General features: G+C 41.3%; 1 protein-coding gene across 2 annotated transcripts in view; it reads left to right on the top strand.

The window, feature by feature from the left end:
• The window catches only part of TTLL11 (tubulin tyrosine ligase like 11), a gene marked incomplete at its 5' end in the record, with an annotated part of 36,579 nt that extends 24,719 nt beyond the window's left edge, over positions 1-11,860 (top strand). The window contains 3 exons of one of the 2 annotated variants that reach the window (XM_083875593.1): positions 4,689-4,898; positions 6,861-6,976; positions 8,871-11,860. In XM_083875593.1, the coding sequence (XP_083731719.1) occupies positions 4,689-4,898; positions 6,861-6,976; positions 8,871-9,163 (619 nt within the window). In that variant the 3' untranslated portion in view covers positions 9,164-11,860. Of the gene's footprint in view, positions 1-179; positions 293-549; positions 1,036-4,688; positions 4,899-6,860; positions 6,977-8,870 lie in introns of those variants that run through there. The other variant, XM_083875594.1, reaches the window with a different exon arrangement.

The following is an 11,860-nucleotide window of genomic DNA, read 5'->3' on the forward strand; positions in this document are numbered from 1 at the left end:
GGATTCACCTAGGATGTGTTGGCCAGCTCTCCGAAACCAGCAGTGCACTCCGTGTCTTTCACCCTTCCACAGGGACACCATGGCAGGCCTGGAAGCTGCAGGTGAAGTTTAATGTCTAAGCGAGGTGATTTACCCAATTTATTTCCTTTAACTGAGATACAGGGTTTTTTTTCTTTCAGAGACAGATGGAAATTCTGCTTTCAGCATTTTCTGCTTCCCAGAGACAGGACAGCTGCTGTGTTTTCAAAATGTATTTGGTGTGATCAGAAGTTTGTTGTCTGCCAACACCGTGGTGATTATCAATCCTTATGTTTAATCTGATTGATTTTGCTCTTTGAAATATGGACTTTACTGGGGTTGCCTGCCTCAAAGTATTCTCCAAAGTGTTGAATAAACTCTATGTAGGAGCCATAATTTTTCTAACATAATGTAAAAAATCTCTTACTCTGTAGGTTTAACATTCTTTTAAAACTTCTATCTATGTGCAACTATATTATTATTTTGAAAGGTGGAAATTCTTGTGCTTTTGATGTTTTTTTACTTTGCCAGAGGGTGAAGAGGGGATGAATATTCATTTTCTTCAAATGACACTCAGGAATGGCCAGAACAAAACAAAAGCTGATTACTCACACAACATGCAGAGAAACCATGAAACTGCTTGCAGTGACATCCTGGGAGTGCTGGAAGTCTCTGTGATAATAAAAGTAATGGGATTAGTTCATAAAAGCAAATTCATGAATGGTTGATAATGCAGAGACACTGCTCTGGCTTGGCCTTAGTTTCCTAAATGATTTATTTCTGTGAATGAGCACACAAATCTATTTCCTTCCTACACGCTCCAGGTACAAACACTTACCTGTTCTTTGGGAGGTCCATATTCTGTGGTGATAAATGGGTGGGTAGATAGATTTGTCATGCAAAATATTCTCTGCTTTTAGCTATGTTAACATAGTCCTTGCTTGGAGAATAGAGGCTCAGCTGAGGGAATAATTATAGCTTCAGAATCCAGAACATAATATTTTCTTTTATTAGGTAAGCAGTTGTAAGCTGATACTGAAATTGCTTAATTTATACTTCTAGCAATGCCCTAAATGTAAAATACACCAAGTAAGCATTCTTAGAAATATTAATATTGTGATTCTTACCCTGTTTTACTCTGAATTTGACAGCTAAATTTTATATACAACTGTAAAAAATGCTGCAAATTTTGAAGCCTTTAATTAGTAGTTGCAAATTTGTTTGTCCCTTAGCAACTCATATTTGCATAAAGATTAGGGCTGGTCAGAAAGAAAGGAATAAAACATAGATGGAGGAAACATTAATAAATTAGTAATCATGTATAAAAGATAAGTAGTCTTAGATGTCATTTCCATAAGCTTTATTAAAATTTAAAATTTTTTTTAAAGCTGCACCACAGTTGATCATTTCTAAAGAGTGATCTTTCCTAAGCTGCAGAATTAGAGAAACTAATGTATTGAGGTCAGACATTAGTATGTAAATGAAGCTTTGCTTTTTTCTGTGTGGCAACAGAAGCATTACCTTATATTTGACCTTTCATTCATTTGCCTGACTCAGCTGTGTCAGTCAAAACAATTAATTCTAACGAGCAGCTTTAAAGAGTGGGGCTCAGCTTTCTTCTCCTCCCTTTGCCTGTTGGAAATCCCATGGGAGAGGAGCTAATGGAGGGAACCTGGGCAGGGTTCTCTGGAGATGTGGAGCTCCTAGTCCCTTCCCCACAGCCCCAGTGCAGCACCTCGCTGAGCCCATGAAGTTTTCTGGGCCAAACCCTGGCACAGGCTGCCCAGAGCAGCTGTGGCTGCCCCATCCCTGGAAGTGTTCCAGGTTGGACAGGGCTGGGAGCAGCCTGGGGTAGTGGGAGGTATCCCTGCCTGTGGATGGACCTGGATGGGTTTTAAGGTTCCTTCCATGATTCTATGACAGGTGAGATTACAAAAATGTGTGCTTTTGTATTTTCTAGTTGACTCCTGAACTTAAAGGTAGACACAGACATGAAAATCCCCCTCACATTTTCACTGCTGCTGGACTTGGAACTGTATTTCTGCCCTTTGTAGCTCCTTCCTCCTGCACTCTTGACATCATCTTTCCTTCTCTCTGCTGGTTTTTTTTTTTCCTCTTATTTCTTTCCTTCTGCTCTGCTCTGTGGAAGCTGCTGAGCCTGATCTTTGACTGGTGACCCTTGGGGAGTTCAGCCCCTCACGATGTGGCACTGGCAGATGGCAGCCAAACGCCAGAGAACACGAAATGGGGCATTGCAAGGAGTGCAGTTTGTCTGAGTGCTGAGGCAAAAAAATGGGCTGTGCACCCTTTCCTTGGAAAATATGCAATCACAGTAAAATTCTGTATTTATGGGCACTGCACTTGGCTGCATGGACCTACCCAGGCAGTTTGTCTTAATTAGCCATGTTGAGACCACACCAAGGTAGGGGCACACAGATGTGTGAATAATACAGAAAAGAAACTTTTATTGAGGTAGTGTCTGTGGTAGCGGTGGAGAATTGTAACCTGAATATAATCAGTGTAAGTCAGGGAAGGTGAGTGTGCAGAATAGGCAGGTCTGTGGATCAGTTCATAGTGCAGACACAGACAAGCCCTTGTGCAGGTTTGCTTTGGAAAGTCTGAGTTTTATTAAAAGTGCAAAATACATCTTTCACTGTAATTCAAATTATATGATCATTTAATTTGGCTCTAGTGTTTTAAAAAAAGGAAAAGTAAGGAAATCTTGTGTGTGGGAGCTAAAGAATGAAAACAAATCATTAAACTTTATTAAAGTCCTAACCTGCAAAAGCAAACTAAGAGCTATATCCCCTTTTTTTCTTTTTTACCAAATGGAAGTACAACATTTGGCAATAAGGACTAAATTAAGTTTTCTTGTTCTGATTTAAATATTTTACAGACTTTCCCAATGTGTAAGTGGAAAGGAACGAGATGTGTGGTAGCATACAGAATTCTGCTGGTTTTAATTGTAAAATACTTTTCTAATAAGAAGTATGGATTTAAGAGCTCTCTCAGTAAAAGTTTGGAGTGGGATGTTGGTTCTGAGTTTTATCCATGACCTCAAAGACAGCTGTAGACTTTTCTCTGTAGGAAGGAGGGGAACCAGGAATTTCTAAGTGGTAGTTTAGAGCCTCTGCTTTATTGCATCCAAGAATATTTTTTCTTTGGCCAAAATACAATTTTTTTTAATGACCCTAAACCAAACCAGAGATATTTTAATAATTTGTGTCCATTCCCCCTCAGCCAGGAGACAGAGTCTTCTGTGGCTCCCAGCAATGATGATGTGCCCAGAGCACTGGTTCTGGTTTGGGGGTTCTCTCTGTGAAATTCTCTTTGCTGCGGAGGATAGAGGTTGAAAAATGAAGAGCTGAAAAAAACTATTTTAAAGTACTTAATCCAAGGACTGCTGTTCAGCAGGGAAGAGGTGTGGTTTGTGAAGGAACTGCAGGTTTGCAGAAGAGGAGATGTTCCTGAGCCATTTTGGGGAGTTGGGTGGATGGACAAAGTTCCAAGAGCACTGGGCCAGAATTCAGGGCTCTGAAGCTGATCCCTTTAATAGTCCCTTTAGTGTTTGCTATAAAAAATGAAATATTCTCAACTCTGCTTGTGCCTTTTAAAGTAAAGCTTTATATTTTTTTAACTAAAAACATTAATGATGAATGAATAATGTACAATCCAAAACACTGTTGAATTTAGAATGAGAAAGGGTTTGGGGCTTCCAGGCATCATTAAAATGAGAGTTGTGTTACAAACAGCACAACCTCCTCTCTACTGAGTACAAGGTTTCACATTTGGTCAAGGTCTGGTTCAACTGGCTGAAGATTTGAATTTTTAAATTGACAAACATTTTTAATCTTTTAAGATTAAAAATAAAAGCCTGGGTGCTTGTTGTTTCTTGGCTCTACATACTTTTGCTCTTTTGGCAGGTGTTCAACGGCGGTGACACCACCATCCCATCTTACATGAGAGGAACAAAACTAATAACTAAGCTTTACTTAACTAATGACAAAAATAACATTATTTTTCTGCTGTGCTATCCTGCAGCAAAGAGGGACATTATTAAAGCACTACCTAAGGTTGTTATTTATTTTTAAAGACAAACAGTGATCACATTTATAGACATTCAACCTCGGTAAATATAAGTGTGGATACAAAAGAATATAATTACTTTAACATTTTGCAGCAATAGTCTTAGAAGGCCGGGTGCTTTGTAAACTGCAGTCTGATGGTGACACTGTTGTACACTACAATGACACAAAGACTTTGATTTTAGAAGGTTGAAAATGACTTTTATTCTTAGGAATGTCTCCCCTTTTATACTATTTTACACAGACCAATTTGATTGGTGACAAGAACACAAACTTCTTCAATCATATTGGTCAGACCAGAGGGACATCAAGAAGAAGTCCCTCCTAGAAAAAAAAAAAATGTAAACAATTTTGCCATTACAAAAACATGTCTCTTGTTTACAAAAAAATTCTTGGAAAAGAAATTTCAGAAACCAAAACATACCAGAACACAAACCAGAACTCCATGACAGTGCCACCCCAACCGCAGTGGCTTGGTGTCCACGAGCACCCTGGTCTGTGGGAGGTGTCCCCATGGGAGGGGCTGGGTGGGATGAGCTCTGAGGTGTTTCCCAGGCTGACCCCCCATTCCATTCTGTGCTGCAGGTGCCAGAGTTTGGAGCAGGCTCCAGAAGCCAGCGAGGAACTGCCGGAGGCTGCCCTGCCCTCACTGTGCCTCAAGCAGGTGTTCCCCAAGTACGCCAAGCAATTCAGCTACCTGCGCCTGGTGGACAGGGTGGCCGCGCTCTTCATCCGCTTCCTCGGGGTCAAAGGGACCACCAAGCTGGGGCCCACGGGGTTCCGAACCTTTATAAGGTCAGTGGGGGAAAAGCTGGCCCTGTCAGTGGTACACCTCAGCTGGTGGGCTGTGTGGTGCCTTCCAAGGTGGAGCCAGTGCCTGTTCTGTTACAAAATAGATACATTTTCATCATCCCCAGGCTCCTGAAATGCCTGACCTATGAGGCTGTGTCTGGGAGGAAGTCGGGCCTTTATTTGACAGCAGATCAGTGATACTTTGGCAGATACAATTTGCCGTGTTCCTCAACGTGTCACGTTCCTAGTAAACGGTAGAAATATCATTGTGAGGAAGTGACAAGTGAAATTGGGTCACTTGATGTGATTCTGTCGGCTGTGGGGGCACTGCTGGCTGCCCCAGGCTGCAGGGAGGATTCCCAAATGCCAGTTCTTGATGCACCATGCAGGGAGGATTTGCATTGTGAAATTGCACCTTGCAATGTCAAGGAACCCAATTTATTTTTTCGCATACTTTTTATTTGGGAGGGGTTTTTTCATTGTCTTTTTTTTATGGCTATATCTGTTCTAGTCATGGTACAAATACCTCATTTTCTGTCTTTCATTGACTATGAGAAAAGAAATGAGCAGCAGCAGCAGATGTACTCTTAAAACATAGATCCTGTTTCTATGCAGATGCATTTAGCATTGAGGAATGAATATAAAACAACTTGGTTTATACAAATTACGATATATAGAAAATGTCTGAAGGCATCTGCTCTATCCACAGACCAGCACAGGATTGCATCCAGTTCTGTATTTTTTGTAGTTTAATCCAGCCTTATTTTGGCACTTGTCAGAGGAACACAGAATAAATGCCAACATTTTCTTTTAAGAATAGTCAGATAAATTGCCATATCTCAATGAAATAGCATTTGTAGTTTCTTAATGCATGTTAAATGAAACTTTTTAATACTGGCAGATATTTTTGTTTATTTTCTCCCAGAGCATCTATACCAGCTATAAGGCCCTTTTTTGAAGAGTTGTCATGCTGTTTATTTCAGAATGAAGGTCAGGTTTCTGTGTGTTGTATCACTTTTCAGGAATAAAATGGTACACAAATGGGATTTGTGTGCTGGCAAGTGCTTGCAAAGACTGTCCACCCAAAATCTGGCTCACCAAAACCTGTTCTCGTTTAATATTTACTGACTGTGTCTTCAGTCCTTGCTTGGATGCTGCCTGGGAATTTTTGGGCTATCTAGGCAAAGCCTTACTCTGTTTTAAGGGAGCTCTGTTGAGGGTACTAAAGAGTGAGATTTGCTTCAATTATCTGAGTTTGGGGTGGGGTTTTTGGGGGTTTTTTTGTTTCTTTTCTGGCGAGAAATTCTGGCCAGCTCTTTGGCACGTGCAGTGGTGACAGCCAGGCTGCCAGACATCTGGAAATCCTGGACACAGGGCCTGTTCCCATCCATGATCAGCACTGCACTGGGGATTTGGACCTCACAAAGTCCCAGCTCCACATCCCCACAGCCCCAGCTGCATCCAGAGCTGCTTCCCAGCACTGTTCAGCACCACCTGTCCATGTTCAGGCATGGAGGAGCAAGACTGTGCCTGAAAGCTTCCTCCAGCCCTTTCCAAACAGGATCAGTCAGACAAATAAAAGGATATTTCTCTGTGCAAACTCTGCCTCGTGCAGATAGTCTGTGCAGATTTGTGGGGCTTTTGCAGTGTACCAATTAATTCCATTCTCTTACAGCCTCAGAGTACTGGCAATACCCTGGGAGAAAGCTCTGTGTAAAAGTCAGGTCATATTTTTAATTGAAATATTCCGGGTTTGGGCCTGTTCCATTCAGATAGGAGCACTTAATGAATGCTGGTTTGTTTGCTCTCTGCTGTGTGTTTTATTAGACTGAGCACATTACAGTGGGTCTTGTACACATGACATGGGTAAATTTTTCTCCTGCAAGTTGCTCTTGTAGAATTTTTCCTAACTTGGGAGTTTGGATGTTATAAGAATCTCTTCTTTATTTTGTTTCTTTTTAACAGAAACTGCAAACTGAGTAACAGCAATTTTTCAATGGCTGCTGTAGATATCCTATATATTGATATCACAAGGAGGTGGAACAGCATGGGCATTGACCACAAGGAATCAGGTAACCCAGGTTTGTATTCAAGAACTATGAAATCTGACTTTTGGGGTTATTTTTTTTCCATTTTAGTTGCTCAGGTACACCTCAAACATTTGATAGAAATGGGAAGAAGCCATGTACACCTGAGGCATGCACATACACAGCCAATTCTCCTGGTTAGTGCTGTGGCAGTTACCCTTCAGGGTAGTATTACTTTAGGTACGTGAGGGTCACCTCAGCTTCACAGCTATATAAAATTTGAGTATTTGCATTTTCAGAGTGGGTATAAATCACTTATGTTGGTTGGCTGGTAGAATTTCACCGCGAAAAATAACAGATATGCAAGTGAATCTTCAGGCTTTCAAAAACTAAGAGATTTGTGTATAGTGTCAATGAACCAGATGCTTTTTAGGTGTTAAAACACAAACTATCCACCTGTTTCTGTTGGCTGTATGTTTGGCTCACTCCCAGCTGTAACCAAGACAAGCAAGATTCTGTTGTTCTAAAACAGCTGCTAACTTTTTTCATATTATTCTTCACATGAGTGTTACTTCTGGGGAGAAAGTGTCTGTGCTACCAGAGGTGCTTTCCCTGCCTGCAGCTCACTGTGACTGATAAAATAATTTACTGAGCTGGCAGCTGCTGCTTTCAGATAACTGAACAATTCCTTTGCAAGCTGTTTTACAGCCAAGATCGTAAATGACCCCAGCTGCAGCCTTGGTGGAGAGAAATTATACTTCAGAATGTAATTGTCATATTTTGAAAAGGTGCCTTTCCTACAGCATCAATACGCCAACACAGTTAAAAACCCCAAACCTTTTGATACCTCATCCTAAAATAATCTTCTTAAGTGTATGTTCAAACTGGGAGAGCTTGTGACATTCTGCACAACCAATTGGGGTCTGGCTTCTTAATTAAGAATTTGAGTAGGTATTACTTCAAGATTTTAAATACAATAATTATTGTTAATACTCAGCTCCTCTTCCCTTTGGCTCTGGTAATGTGCTGTTAGTGAGATGTGATTGAACAGCAGCTGAAGAGTCTCCCCTGCAGCATGGGGCTTCTGCAGGGGACTTCTGTGTGGGAAGGGGCACAGCAGTTGAATTACAGCAGAGACATTTTTTGGCACTGCACTCTTCAGCTGTTTGTTTTTCATTTAATTGAAACAACTATTGTGGAGTTGCTGGGTATGACTGAAAAAATGGCCTCTTCACCTTCAAAAGGGTTCGTACCTGGTACAGGCTGTGCAGGAGGGAAGTAGTGCTGCAAATAAACTCACATCTTGCTAAGGTGATACCTGGTAATGGGGTTACCTTCATAGTGCTACAGACTGAAATAACACACTGGTGTGAACTTTTGGGTCAGATCCATCTCTAAAAATACAGGGTTGAAAAAACTCCATTCAGCTGCCGACATAAATTTGGTTTTCTCTCCAGCTGGATTGTTTTCCTTGATGCTCAGTATGTTACTGTGTGTCTCATTTGGTTTCAACTTAATAATTTTGGCAGCAGAAATCAAGGCTAATACCATATCGATTTAATGGTGTGATATCCTAAAATGTGTTCTTGCTGTACCACTTTGGGTTCCAGGCTGAGGTCTGCAAAGCCAGAAGCTGCCTCAGTGCTAGAGAATGTCACCCATCTGTAACGCAGGCTGGGCTTACTCTGCCCTGAAACACCCAATGAGTGTGACACAAATAAAACCTTGGCTTTTGGTCTTTGAAGGACAGACCATTTCTTTGCTTCCTGAGCATTACAGATGGCTGCCATTTAAATGAAAAGATGTGAACTAGCACGATTGTTTGTGTCATACCCACACACACACATTTGGCCTTGCTGACACAAGAAACAGGAGATCATATTATCCCTAAGGAATGCAGGCTGATAGAAATTCCCCACTCCCGCTCTCTCTCACCTTTTCCTTGCAGGAATGTGTCTGCAAGCCTTTGTGGAAGCTTTCTTCTGCCTGGCCCAGAAGAAATACAAGTCGCTGCCGCTGCACGACCAGGTGGCGTCGCTGATCGAGCTGTGCGAGTGTCGCTTGGCCGCGCTGCGGGGGAAGCGCCTGGTGTGGGGCTGCGGCCTCGCCCCGCGCCACCGGACCCTGCCGGCCCCGGCCCGAGCGCCCGGCCCCGCGCAGCCCCACGGCCACCAAGTGTTCAGGCTGCAGAAATCATCGCAGCTAAGGGCGCTCATGTGCCGGGACAGAACCGGGAGTTAATCCTCAGCCAGGTGCGTGTGCTGCTGGAGGAGAGGGACAGGCGCTGGAATCCCTTCATTTCAGAGGGACTATTTATTTCAGTATTTTTTATTTATGCTTTTCAAAAAGTCTGCTGCAACCTCCCGTTTTCAAATAATGACCCTGGCAATGGCTATTTCTTCACCTCTCTGTGGGATTTACAGTGCACATCCTGTGACAAACTGTGCATTCACCCTGAGTGCGTGGAAGAGAAGGACCAAACCACAGGGGATGATAACCAGCATCATGGGATTGGCTACACTGACTGAGGCACACTGGTGTCAAAGGAATTACATTGCTTTGTGTGCACATGTCACAGAAACCAAGGAAGGAACTGCAGTCACAAATACCAGACTGGAAAACTGAAATCTGGAATTACACTTGTGGTCAGACTTTAGGCCTTGACTCTCTTCTTTCCATGGCTTGGACTGTACCTGTTGGAATCAATACAGATTTGGTCAATATCTATGTACTTATTTTTTAAAGTCAGTCTTAAAACACTGAAATATTTTGGCTTCTACTTCTTTGTACGAGTCTTTGCCATGACAAGTACTGTTAGTTTTTTAAAGAAGAACTAAAACTGTTTATTCTTTTGCTTCCACAGAACCAATAAGCTCACACTTATTCACAGAAAAAGATTTACTTTCTTAAGTCAAATTTGGTGAATGAAGTGGTGGTTTTGTCTTCAGGGATTCAGCACTGCTTCTGCAGAAAGCTGTACAGTGTAAAGGCCTAAAAGGTCATTTAAATTCCAGTGGAAACAACCCTGTCACTGACTTTAGCCTAAACTAACTGTATTCTAGGTTTGCTTATTTTTTTGTCTTTTGCATGTTTGTTACCCTTTTGGGACCTGCAGTAACATCTAGAGCAGAACTTTTTTGTGTCTTTACACATATTCTTTGTTTTTCCCTTAAATAACAGCGTAAGTCTGTACAAATTAGATCTAAGGATATTGTGTCAAAACTGCTGGGCTGTACTGCTGGAGTTGTGCAGAGGGGTCTTTTTTCAGGAAATGAACCATGACTTCCTTGATCATACACTTCTTGTAGGGGTTAAGCAGAATATGAGACTGGCTGGAAGGACAGGAATAACTTGGAACTTCAGGGCTGTTGAGTGAAATTCTTTGTGGTCTCCAATTTATTACAATAATGAATGGCTACATCTGAGCTTGATTTTCCTTCTTTGTTCTACTCTTTAATGTTAATGACTTTGCTTATGTTTTAGTGTCCTCCATGCTATCAGAAATGGCAAAGCTGTAAGATGGGCACTGAGTTGTTTCATGTCAGGGACTAAAAGCACACACGGTACTGAGTGGGTTTTCACTTCAGGGAATGTTTGTAGAGTTTTTTTCCTGGTTTCAGTTTTAAGCAGCATGTGTTTTTCCCAAGTGGCAATAGCAGCATGGCAATGCAATGCAGGAGTCAGGCTGAGCCCACACAAAACTAGTCCCCAGCATGTGTTAATCTCAGATGTGGGCATCCCTTCTCCTTTATCTTTTTCTGTAACACAAATAAAATAGTAGTAGATGATCTTTTTTATTTCAATGGCCAGACTCTTTGAAATTTTATGTATTGTACATAAGAGGACAATTGTAGACTAACTAATGCCACTGCCCTCAGCCTTGTTCAAATGTTGTAAAGATTATTGCAGTATGAAGATAAAATGCCGAACTCCAAGGTCTGGCACCTGTCAGAACAAATGAAGCTGAAAGGGTCATTTTTTTCACACTTTCATTGTAATATATTTGAAGACATTCACAGGTTGAAAAATGGTTACTTCTCCTTTTGTGACATCTGACATTTGTCTTGCGATTGGCAGTGTGTTACTGGAAAATAGCTTACAGTTCCTCTCATCTCATGATTGATGTCCTGTAAAGACAGAGTTACAGAGGAGTTGGATTTGAAATGCTATGACTGTGAATGCCTTTCCTTGCACCTTTGAAGCAGTACGATGTGTGGCCCAAAATATCCCAGTTTTGCAATTGTATAACTTACCCTGATATCAGTGGAATAAATTAACTATTGTATATTGAACACTGATAAGATCTCTCTCTCTATGGGAGACCTTTTATACTCTCTGGATCTAATAGAGGTTTTTATAGCTGGTGCATCCACAGGCTGATGCTGCATGCCCTATTCATCTCCCACTTCAAATATGAAGGGTCCCTTGTAGAATAGTCAAAATATTCAATTATCTGCTTCTAGTAATCCAGTGTTCATGTATTTATATAATTGGAAAATTGAATGCCATATTATTCTCGGGAGGGGGGGAGGGAATAAACCAGGAATGTACTTTAGAGATTTAATGGCAGTCACATTTCTCTTCCCTCCTGTCTAATTCAATTTCCTCTGAATATTATTTAGCATCCAATTTCATAGAGCCTTTAAGTTACCAGTCTGTGCCCATGCAAATAACCAGAGACACTTTATCCAGGATATGAATGCTAATGCACTGATAATCTGTTAATCCTGAGGTACCTCTCTGGCTAAAGAAACAATAGAGGAAAGGCGTTGGATTTTTAACAGCACTTTTGTATATATTCTCTTCAGAGAATACCACAGCACTGCACTCATGATTCTATTTATGACATGATATGAATATTGTGTACCAGTGAAATCTTGTTATCAGACACACCAGGTCTGGTATTCCTCTCTGGGTAGAAATCAGAATAAAACAACA

The sequence above is a fragment of the Zosterops lateralis genome (assembly GCF_965231275.1).
Source record: "Zosterops lateralis genome assembly, chromosome: 20".
NCBI lineage: Eukaryota > Metazoa > Chordata > Aves > Passeriformes > Zosteropidae > Zosterops > Zosterops lateralis.